The sequence below is a fragment of the Dermacentor albipictus genome, chromosome 8 (genome assembly GCF_038994185.2).
Source record: "Dermacentor albipictus isolate Rhodes 1998 colony chromosome 8, USDA_Dalb.pri_finalv2, whole genome shotgun sequence".
NCBI classification, from domain to species: Eukaryota; Metazoa; Arthropoda; class Arachnida; order Ixodida; family Ixodidae; genus Dermacentor; species Dermacentor albipictus.
This window is the reverse complement of record NC_091828.1, coordinates 90915779-90927809: the sequence shown is the minus strand read 5'-3', so window position 1 is coordinate 90927809 and position 12031 is coordinate 90915779. Positions and strand designations below refer to the sequence as shown.

Genomic DNA, 12031 nt, shown 5'->3' with positions numbered 1-12031 from the left:
ATCGACATAGGCGAAGTTTCGATCTGTGTATTATGGCAAGCTTAGCGTCTTTTGCATGACACACACCCATCAGCTAGATAGTGGACGCTGTATTTACCCAATATGCTTGTTCTGCAAAGTTTACTAAACTAAAATTCTGCAGGTTTGCATGAAAGGCCAAGCAGTGATTGCGATAGCAAATTATCATACAGCGGGAAGGAGTAATATTAGTACATGTATAAGCTGCACAAGCTGCTGTACATATTCACTTGTTGACTAATTTAACGAGCACGGTGTAAGGCGCGCACTGACAAGCGGAAACACATCTGACTCAACGTCCGCGGACACGAGCGCTGGCGTGAGGAAGAGAGGCAGCAGCGGCGAGCGAATTCCCCACCGTGCTGCATCTCACTTCAACGTGAACTGGGAACTCGAGAACACAGCGCACAAGAAGCCATCGGCTATTGGGTGGGTTCCGCCGCATATCACCTCGAAGATAGGGGGCGCGTCGCCACGCGCAGCCACAGCTGCGAACGGGGTAACCGCAGAGACGCGCGTTACGCTGCACACCCCCCCCCCCCCTTCTCTTCCTTGCGCATGCAAAATGTCGGCGCGTATCCTCCATGCCGTTCTTCATTGCGCACGCGAAACGACGTCACCGCACCAAGCGACTATTCTACTTGGCTCACCCTTGCATTATTTCCATCCCACCTAAAGGGTACGGTGCGCGCCCGCGAACTTACGCACTAGTGCTTTTTTACAGAACATCACGGCGACACCGACGGCGACGATGACGGCGGGAATTCGCCTCGAGTGTCCGTATAATTGCTTTCGCAATAATAATGATTTGAGGGTGCCTCTTTTTAAGCCTCCTAGCCACTTGTCATCCCGCAGTGATCGTCGCATGAAAGTTGCCCTAATGCAAGAGCAATTTCTACTCTCGATCTTTTATTCTTAAAGCAAGCCAAAACTGCAATCACCTTCCCGCGTCCGTCGCCCTCGACACTCGTCTTGAAATGTTGAGCACTGCTGTCCGTGGCCATGCGCTGTTTCATTAGATTTGTTTATTTGTTCTGTAACCACTCCCCTCTGTAGAACCTCTACGGCTCCTTGACGTAAATAAATGCAAAACCGAACTGACCGAAATGAGACGAACGATTATACCTCTGATTCTTACGATGTGTGCTATGTCTAAAGAATAATTAGCACCACAAGACAAGGCACTTTATGTTCTGAGTGATGCTAATGGCTTTAATGGGACCCATGAAACAGTTCTGTGTACCGGAAGAGTGAAGTTATAATACAACTATCGTACTTTGCGGACAATGTAATACGGCAGGGAAGTAGTGGTACCACAATTACTAAAGCCATGGTTGCCATTGTTTTGTTGTATCAAACTACGGCTTCTTTCGTACACAGTCCAATGTTGAAATTATTCCATCCTTATTTCACATTAGCTAATGTTCAAAGTAGAGTACCGAGACTAGACATCTCAGATTGTGCGTCGAGGATAGCAAGATTTATAAATATATGAAGGTAGGGGCCACTGACATTCAAATACATGCAATTGCATTAAAAATATCAAATACAAGGTACTTGCTATTCAACACACCGTATTAAAGAAAGATGCAGAAACGCTAAGTTTATACTGATGAAATGTTCTTTGAAATGTCTAAAAGGAAATTCACGTGAAAGTTTTTTTGTTCCTCGTCACAGTCCCTGCGCCGACACGTCACTGTGACGTCAGGGATTTCAATGCATCTTTATTTTCATACTTCGGTCGCATTGGCTCCGTGAACGTGCTTGAAACTTGGCGTGCTCGATATTTGTCCTCTTTAGAACACAATTATATCAATTTCTTTTTTGCCAATAGATGCCTAACTAGGCACTACAGCATGCACCGTAAAAACCCATGACGTACCGGCAAGCAAGTGCCGGAACTTCAAGGTGGCGTCACTAAGCGTATTTCCATTTTTGAGCCATTTATCGCTCACGAAGCTGCTTCTGTTGACAGTGGCGTCATTTATATTGTGAAAGACTAATCTACTGATACATACGTAATTTTATCGTAGGTGTCCCTTTAATGTCATTCGTTGCAATCGTCAGGCCATAAGGGCGAGCAAAATCTGTAGGCGGTGGTTATAACCATAGAGTTTCCTACAAAAATTACTTGAGGGAACTCTGGCGCTGCAGTCGTTGTCCTACCATGGGAATGATGGGAAGTACATGGATTTGTCCGATCTTCATGCTTGTGGATTCAGACGTTCTTGTGACTTTGTATGTTACGCTATATAGATCTTATTGTCGTATATTTCAGCGCAATCTATATTCTTCCAAGTGCAGAAGACGCCGGGAACGCGTACAATTGCTAATGATTGCAACGACTGAGCTTGTCCAGGTGGCCAAATCGAAACGCGCCAAGCGTCTCAAGGCACTTTCATGCCTGTGATAAATTCACAAGGGCGTTTCATTCGCTTGTCGATACATGCGTACGTGGCCTAATGGTTTCAATATCAGTCTTTTGTGCTATAGTCCCTATGTTCGAATCCTGCCTTCGGGCAATTTTAGTGATGTTTATTTAATTATTTATTACGCAATACACTGTTGAAAATGACGAGTTTACAAAGTCACAAGGCCGCGTTTTAAGCCAAAAGGACGAAGTTTAGGCAAGTCCATGTACTTCCCATAATTCCCATGCTGGGACAACCGCTTCCATTGTAGCTCCCTTAGACACTAGCGCCAGAGTTCCCTCTAGTAATTCTTGTAGGAAACTCTATGGTTATAACCACCGCTAGCGGACGACAACTGCTCGCTGACAGAAAAGAAATCAGGCCTACCGCTCGCAGCTTGTTTGCCGTGAATGCCGGGGAGATGCACCGCCGTATCGGTTTCCACCTCTCCGCTCGTGCCATGCTAATCGAGTTGCGGAACGCCGGATTGTCGTTCATGGATCTCCACACAGTCTGCGAGAAACGCACAGGGCAAGCACGACAAGTGAAGAAGCGCATCGAAGGTTGCCGCGAGCATTCGAACTGTTACTTACGCCTGGCATCGCAGCACGCGCGTTACAACGTGCACCTCATTTTCGTACTCTTGTTTTGTCGCAGAGCGATTGTGCGTGGTAACGTAAGCTTCCAACTTCTAATTTTATACAGCGTCACCAATACCTCAAAACTTGACAGAAACGGGCACTTATGCGAGGAAGGAAGCTGTTCCATGTTCGAGAATGGCGTGTGAACTACGCAGTTGTGAATTATCACCATGTACACGTTCCAACCAGATAAACAGAGCAGCCAAACTACCTTCAGTCAGCTATAGCTTCTTTTTCTACTTTCGCTCAGTACTTGGGGTACAGTGATTACGTAATGCCTATGAATCCTATCTTCATGCAAAAGTCTAGAGCTCTCCGACATTGGATACGAAAAGAGAAGCACGCGTACTAGAAATATATCGAAGGAAAATACCAAGCGCTGCGAAACGTGACGCATACATAGCTGTAGTTTGCACGCAAGTTGCTAAAGTGAAAATGGCAGCCACCGTCACGTGATGAAAATCCCCGCGTACAAATCTCCAGCCCCCTTGTAGGAGCGTAGTCAAACGCGCACAACCACACGAGACGAAGTGCAGGCCATTGGCCTAAGCGATAAACCCGTCGCGTCTGAGTCCTGGCAGCTACCCTGCAACAGTGACACATCGAGGCTTTTTGTGACAATGCCAACTTGCATTTACACAGCTTTCGTGGAGTGCGGAGACAGAACTGTCACGAGTGTCGACGATGGGAAAGCAGTAGAATGACCCGACTCTGGTGCATTGCGATAACGACAGGCACATAAGTCAGTGCACGTCATATTAAGCATGGCTAGAATGAAAGTCAGATAGCTGATTTCAAAAGGCAGCCTGCAGGAAATTCTTTGTGAAGACGCTCAGCTTATGTGTTTTTTTTTTGCTGGAAAAATGAGTATTCTTACTTCCCGGCTCTGAAAGTGAAGACGTAGTCACAGAATAGTGCCCAATGTGTAGTAGATGTAATTGGATTAGGTTTTATATTCGGCAAATACCGCCACATAGTTTATAAGTTTTCATCCTGCCGAGACATCAGTAAGCTTTAAGTGAGCCTATGCACGAGGCCATCTCTGTGTCACCGTCGACTGTAGCTGCTTAAAGCCGATGTTGTGTTTCACAATTAATGAAAGTTAAAGAAGACAGTGGGGTCTGAAGACGATGGAGTCGAATTGAACAGAACAAGGGAAGCCTCAACCTGGAGTCATCGTTCTGATAAGAGGGCTTCTCTTAATCACTAGAGCTGCTCATTCCGTTTCCCGCGTTTCCACAAAGGGTCGCGTCTTGGTGAGGCCAATAATGCAAATGCGCAACTTTACTCAGTTGAATACGTCCTGTTGGGGAGATATTGGCTCAAGGCTGCACTCCTTCGTTCTACCCCATTTCGTCACACGAGAAAAGTGATGGCATTAGTTTCTCATTATGGTAATTATTGCACAACCTTGTTCTCTTTAGAATGCTTAGGAATCTTGAAAGCAGACTTAAGAGAATTGAACTCACCCCTCTGTCCACGAATTGACCGAAATCGCTGACGAAGACACGCCTCAAAAGTTCAATGTCCTTCACCATGACAAAAGGGGCGTCGCCATTGAAGATCCTGTGATGACGTCAAAGAGACAGGCAAATATTGAAGGACCCCCCTCCCTCACCGAAAAAATATAAGTAATAACGAATGCGAGCTGTAAAGTACACTGCACTCAGCAAAAGCGCTGGAAAACGTTTGAGTTGAAGTGGCATGAAAAAAATACCTTAACGAATGCTTAAATCAGCTATAAAAATATGCTTAAAACAGATGTAAGAAATATTGTCAAAAATAGGAAATTTACACTGCAGAAAGCATTTTATTCGCACGGCGATATAGGTTTGCAGTTCGGGTGCAGCAGCTGTGATTTTTCAATAATCGAATCAAATCAAAATCGTGAATTAATGCATGATTGAATCGATCATTTTCCCTACAACGAAAGTATCGGCACAACCGCTCTTGTTTTCATAAAAAAAAAGATGAAATTTCTATATAGACGAAACCAAGAACTGTTTGAAGAATTAGAGGTTCTGTTATGATTGATGTAGCAGCAGAAAATGAAAAGTGAGGAGTAGTGGGGGTCTCAGTGTTGTTATCGCATTATCAGTCACACAAACGCATCCGTTTCTTGCAAATTGAATGTAAAGTTTAAAGAATACTGAAGTTTATCTGGTGAGAATGAAATTGCATAAAACGATTGCGACTATAATTGCCGTCAAGGCGTGCGAAGGGAGCTTAACATCCCGAGTGGTTTATTTGAATAACCCAAGTAAATGATGCTTAGTTCCTAGCGTTAACAAGGAAGGTGGTAAACATTAACGCTATGATTTAGAACTTTTGATAATCTTGAAGCAGAGTCCACATTGACGGTTCTCTTGGTGTCCTCGTCTGATCTCTACAATGCTAGGCTACTCTCGTATGCTGCGAAGACCACGCTCCTCTGCTTGTGTCAACTTAATGGGAGCATGTGGACTATTTCTTTAGAATTAACGTACATTCTAAAGGCAGTACTTGAAGGGTGTAAAGTGCTTTACCACCAAGTAAGTGTGTGATGCGTTCAGAAAGCACTGATTATTGAATCATTTCACATTTATTGCCTTCGAAATGACTTTGTATAAGCGAAACTTCCTCCCATTAACTGGTTAAGAAAGTGAGTATTTTCCGCACAATTTGGTGGATATTTGTATGGCGCATTGTGGGTGTGGACAGGAAAGAATATCTTAAATTGATACGTTCACTTACCCGTAGATTTCACCGTATTTCTTGAACCACTCATCCGTAACTTCCAAGGTGTTCTTAAAGGAAAGAAGTGGGTTATATTTAAAACAAAATATATTTTAAATGCTTCGAAAATGCGACAAAGTTATTAAATTTATTAATAATTCCCTTCAGTTCCTATTTATGATAAAAGTGTCAAATTTGCATCACAGTTACATCGTGTTATTTCAAGTCTTTCAAGACTCCAGTGGGAGAAAGTCAAGGCAATGGGACGACCCTTCGCGCAGTTTACAGTTAGTCGTTAAAGAGACCCTAAAGAAAAATAATGGGACAAGCTAGATTGAAATCTCAGGCCTCTGTAAAACGAGTTCGTCATTAGCAGCAATCAAAGTGCATTTGGAAGCGCGAATATTACTAAAAATGAGAAATCGGAGTGGTGCCACCTCTTGTGGACTGTGCTACATCTCACGTGACGTCAGTACAAGCTGATTCGTGAAGAGTGGCATAGAGAGAGGTCACGTGGAGACCACGTCAACGCGTACGCTTTTATCGCGGGGGGTTCATATTCAGGAGGAGCAGAGCTACCTCTGGCGGTGTTAAGAACGGCCCGCTGACGTGTGCAGGTTTCGCCAGCCAGTTGCGACAGCGGGCGTCAACTTTCCTGGAAGGCCACCGCAAACCTCTAGCCACGGCGTCACTAAGTCGACTGCGTGTGGAGAACAATGTGCGCCTCCTCGACTCTCCGTCGCTGGATCCAAGATGAGTTCGACGAAGCAGGCTTTCTGCCGGAACACGACACCGCCTACCCGGTCTGCCGCGAGGGGGGGAGTCCCCGAGGGAACGTAGTTCGAGGCCCTTCCCACGCGCCGTTCAAGACGCAAGACAATGGGCAACCGGCTGCGCTGCGGGGGTCAGCTCGGGGAATAAAATGCGTCTTTCCTGAAGTAAGCTCCGAGTTCTACGAAGTCCGTCTGACGTCGGTTGAGGACCGTTATTCTCGCGCAAAGAAGTGTGTGTGTGTGAGTGTGTGCGTGTGTAATCTCTAGCGCAGAGAAGCGACTTGTTTACGGTGACTGGCCGAACGTTTCCCTCAACTTTGGATCGAGGGGGGACCGAGTGTTTACAAACCGCTGTTGTGCGGCCGCGCAGGGCACTTTTCTCTCGCAGTCATGCTACACTGATGAACTGCAAAGTCCTGATGCAGATACTGTAAATAAACCCATACTCCTCGTTCTCGATGAGAAGCAGTCGTTCCCTTCAACAACATCCACAGCGTGAATAAGTTGGACGACGGCATGGGCCAGCTACCTTCTAATTCATGCCCGACTCCAATCTTGACAACGGGTTACGAGCGATGGGATTGAGTCCCCCCAATCCTAACAGCGGCAGCTCTCTACAAAGAGATATGTTGGCACACGGAAAATGGTGGTAGACGAGTAAGCTACTGATATAGACCGTCTTAATTATTTCTTTTAGTGTCCCTTCAAACGTCTAGTGCTACGTAAATTCCTCCATTTGTACATTTCTGCACTGCAGTGGGAACACCTTCGCACTTATAATAAAAAATTTAGCCGCAGGATTGGAGCATAGGGCGCATCTTACGTGTTACCGGCAGGCACCACGTGGAAGAAAAATAACTGCATAGTGAAACGCCTTTATAACAAAGCGCTTGGGATCTCCGAAATTTCGTACTACAGGTTAGCCCGGCCTAAATGTAGCAGACCATACCGCTTCGCTAAAGTGAAGGCTTAGCATTCTGGGTAGAAGAAAATCTTAATTTAGCATGAATTCGAGACATACTCGGGAAATGAGTCGGTAAAATTTTTTCTGCACATTTAGTTTGGTAGAATGCGCGATTGCAGATGACGCTACAGCAACGAGGTCCGTAGAATGCACAGCGGCAAAAAGCAGGAAGTGACACAAGTCACATCTGCGCAGCCCCGAGTGCTTGCTTCATCAAAAAATGCTTGGCTAGTCTGCAGGCTCGTCAGCGCGGCTACGTTCATCGACTTCCGTATAGCCCTTGATAGCCTCGGCAATGTATTCAGTCGTCAGTTAAGAGTAGCTCACCCCGTCGGTTGAAAGTAGGGCCGGGGCCGCTGTACCACAACTGCGGTGGTATCGAGACTCTCTCGCACGAAGGCGCTTCCTAAGTGTACCTTGCTAAGTGTACCTTCCTAAGTGTACCTTCCCTTGCTTCGCGGTGGCACCACTACGCGGCACTTGTAAACAACAAATTAGCATTTGGAGTCGTCCGTATTCCTCTGCTGTACGGACATATTCGCGGTAGCAGTCTTTTTTTGTAGAGGAGTTCACAATAAACGTGGTAGATAGCAATTTCGCAGGGAGATGCGCAATCTCAATGGGCATTTGAACTCCTCTCGACGTCCACTGGAGTTCCGCTTCTGGATATCTTGGTCATCCGCAGGACGCCCGCAGATCGCCTAAGGGTGTGCGGCGGACATCCACAGGGCTACCAGGCCCATTGGCAGTGCGAGGGGTGTCCAGCTAAGATCTATAATGGATATAGGGATGTTCCACGGACGCAAAAGTTCGTTCATCTTTTCGTTGCTAAGCCTCCGTCAGGCAACCATATGGTGAACCTATTAAGGGATGCCTGAGAGATGGTCATTTTTATTGATAATTGGCTGAATCGAGCAGTTGGTGTGAACATTAGCCTTCTGTAGAATCTGTGTTGCAGAGATGATGTATTATTGACACGTACCAATGATATATACAGCTTGCACCCATGAAACACAGATTCCAAAAGCAAGCTACGTTTACATAAAATGGACAATCACTATCACAGATATTTTCATTAATTTCTTTTACGAAAACTTGCCATAATGCGTAGAGAGCTGCTAGTAATGCAAGCGTTACGAGAACTCAAACACAGTACTGGTCGCGAGACAAGATAATGAAAACCTATAAAATTCAGAGAAAGGATGCGTGTGACAGTCCTGCATTATAGTAAGTGTCAACCACTTCATTATCACAAACTAAGACAAAAGCTGCAGGTGACAGCATTTACAGCACTAGCATAAATTGACCTGCCCCGAAGTGCTTTAAGAATGAAATGAGATCACAGAAAAGTACCTGCTAAGCGTTACTATCAATAATACATCTTGAGATGTATAACATATCGTGAGAAGCAAACGGTCGATATTATCGTGACGCATTTCCTGTTGCCAGTTTTCACCGAGTGTCCTCTCTTGTTGAAATATTTTCTCTAAGCTAGGAGCGCGTGGCTGCCGGCACTTCTTGCTGGCCCAAGAAGTGCCGGCAGTCACGCCAATCGTCTAGCCAATCCAACCAATCAAACTATTCACCAAAACGATTGCAGCATCCGCATCTCAAGTGGTGGGTCTTGCGCTCAACATAGGGAGCTTTGTATTAGTGGTTCCGCACATTCTATCCAATCTAGAACTATGGGAAGGCCACGGGTAGTGCGTACTCCTGAGGAACAGGCTGCCTACCGCGCGCATAGGGGAGAGTTTGCTTGTGAACGGACAAGTCGTCGCAAGGCCGACCCCGAGCTGCGCGGCAGAGATGCCGAGTTTAAAACGGCAGCGCCCGGAGGCCAATCCCGAAGTCCGCGACCGGGACATGGAAACACATCGGCAGCGCCGGGAATACACTCGGTGTAACCAACACTAACACTCGGTGCAACCAACAATAACACTCGGTGCAACCAACACTAACACTCGGCGCAACAAACACTCGGTTCAACAAACACTGGGTGCAACTAACACTGGGTGCAACTAACACTGGATGCAACTAACACAGGGTGCAACTAACACTCGGTGCAAATTAACACTGGGTGCAACTAACACTGGGTGCAACTAACACTGGGTGCAACTAACACTGGGTGCAACTAACACTCGGTGCAACTAACACTCGGTGCAACTAACACAGCTTCACTGTTCGATCATCTTCACGGACTGGAAGGGGCGGCGATTTTTTTCTCTCTACTACAGAACACAGACACCGGCTTTCTCGCTCACTGGGTGAATTTGGGGCTTACGCATCAATAGTGAAATGTAGAAACCTATATCAACAGCAGAAATATCTCTCTCCGTATAACTATACGTACCGCTATTGTACTGGCAAGCGAAAAAACGCCTATTAGACATGAAACTATAGAATGGAATGCTATCGCTATGCCTCCCTATATTCGAGAACGTCTGCGAAAGAGTCAGCAATGTAAGCGTGACATTTAAGCGTCAGAAATGACCGGCCCGTCTTTAGGCATCAAATGAGGCCTGGAACACAACCAGACCATTGCTGCTTTTATTCTGATATTACAGCATAACGCAGATCAATAAGACAGATTTAATTGGTAGCAATAAGAGCTATGGGCGCTTCTTCCCATCTTGAAGAGGAAGTACTGCGCTCTGTTAAAAGGCAAACGTAATCGCGCTGCTTGCGTTCTGGGCGCTACTTTTGGCAGGTCTGTTGCAAAAGCCATCAATTCCATTTCAATTGCATTTCAACATAATGACAACATAATGTAATATAAATTCAATAGAACGGAATGAAATTAGTGTGGTAACTTTTGTAAGGGGGGTCACAGGCGAATAGATTCGCTTGCTGGAGGTCTGGACAAGAAGACCTCACCGAGGCAGCATTGTCGAGTCATCGTGCATATAATTCGCGCAATGTTTTCTTACTATATGTGCTTACCGATGGAAGCCATTAACAGCGTAGGTTTATTCACCGTAAGGAAAGCACCGAGAGAGCAGAACCGAGATAGACATTCCAAGAGAGGCCTAAATAAAATCAAATAAAGCTAACTAGTGTCATATAGCATTACTTTACTTTTCACTTTGCCTTCACATGAAATAAACTATCATGAAGACCAATTTCTTCGACTTACAAAAGTAATTGAAGAAGTTTTGTTGTGTTCGTACAAACCTTGTCATGGCTTCAGTAGACTCTCCTTGGAGAGTGTACTGAATACTAGTTCTTATGTGTGTAAGGCCTGACGAATCGCTAAATCACTGCACATTCGTCTATATTCTTCGTGCCCTTTCGAAAACTTCATGGCCTTACTTACACGAGTTATATACTCAGGGGGAGCTGAAGTACTCCTACGAAAACGTCACAAAATAAGGGCGCTGTGCACCTGACAGATGAAATTTTTATCAAGATCGTCATTATCACTGTAAGTAACCTTAAGCAACGTACCTCCTGCCAGAATTGGTAGAAATGGCCCGAGAATATGCTCGGAGGTGGACCTGAGATGCCAGTCCCTCGGAAGAAATCAAAAGTTTTCTGTCGCCATCTGAAAATTGAGAAAACAACAAACTGAGGCGATATTGCAAAGCAGTGGACAGAGTAGCACTATGGACTCTGTGCTCGTGAGGTTCCTTCCTTCAGTGTAAAATAAAAATGAAACAATAGCAACACTGGCTCATAAATACAGTTAAGCCAGTCATTCAATGTTTACTTATCTCAGCGAACATCTATAGAGGCGGATCGATTTGATAAAGCTTTGTACATGGTGACATGGGTATACGTAGCATGTGACAAATAAACTGAATTATAAGGAAAAAATAGGAAATTATTGAATTATTAATGCATTGAAGAGGCGGGCTTCATATAATAAACAATAAAGAAACGATTGCTCTTAAACAATACAAACTGAGTACATTGTTAAGAAACCTAGGCAAGAAAATTAGGAAATAAGGTTTTTTTTTGCATTCAGGAATCAAGTAACTGAAATTGGTATTACTTGTTTTATTAAAAAAAAACAGACCTAGATAAGAAGAAACTAAATTGTATCAGCACGAATTCACAGTATTTATGAGGCGCACTAAGCATTCTCAAGAGATAAAAAGAATTGCGCACCTGGAAAGTCTCCCAAAAACTGAGATCGGTGTCATTTTTCAGCCTGTTATTTAATACATTATGAAGGTTGTAGCGAAATATTTACAGAGTGTACTTTGTCCTAAAACGTAATATATGAGGCACTATTTATGCACGCGAGTAGAGCAGCGAGGCGTGGTTTCATTTCGCTCTGCTATTTCATAAGATCGTAATATTTTGTTGACGTTCCTTAACAAAATTTCATAACCGGTGTTTATAAAAAATCTATATGCTCGCTTACAAACATATTTTTAAAGAACGGCTGTGTGGGAAAGTCATACGGCATAATACAGAAACCGCGGACAATTCTCCTTCGGAGTTGGAACACTCACTTTGTATTTGTGGCGGAGCTAGTACTCCAGACGACGGAACAGCAGCTAATGT

General features: G+C 44.8%; 1 protein-coding gene across 2 annotated transcripts in view; it reads right to left on the bottom strand.

Moving 5' to 3' along the window:
- LOC135911351 (cytochrome P450 3A41-like) overlaps positions 1 to 12031 on the bottom strand; it is a 43612-nt gene that overhangs the window by 27256 nt on the left and 4325 nt on the right. The window contains exons 2-5 of one of the 2 annotated variants that reach the window (XM_065443582.2): positions 10967 to 11063; positions 5804 to 5856; positions 4540 to 4636; positions 2817 to 2942 (exon numbers count right to left, since the gene is read on the bottom strand). In XM_065443582.2, coding sequence (XP_065299654.2) covers positions 2817 to 2942; positions 4540 to 4636; positions 5804 to 5856; positions 10967 to 11063 — 373 coding nt within the window. The remainder of the gene's footprint in view (positions 1 to 2816; positions 2943 to 4539; positions 4637 to 5803; positions 5857 to 10966; positions 11064 to 12031) is intronic. The other variant, XM_070523695.1, reaches the window with a different exon arrangement.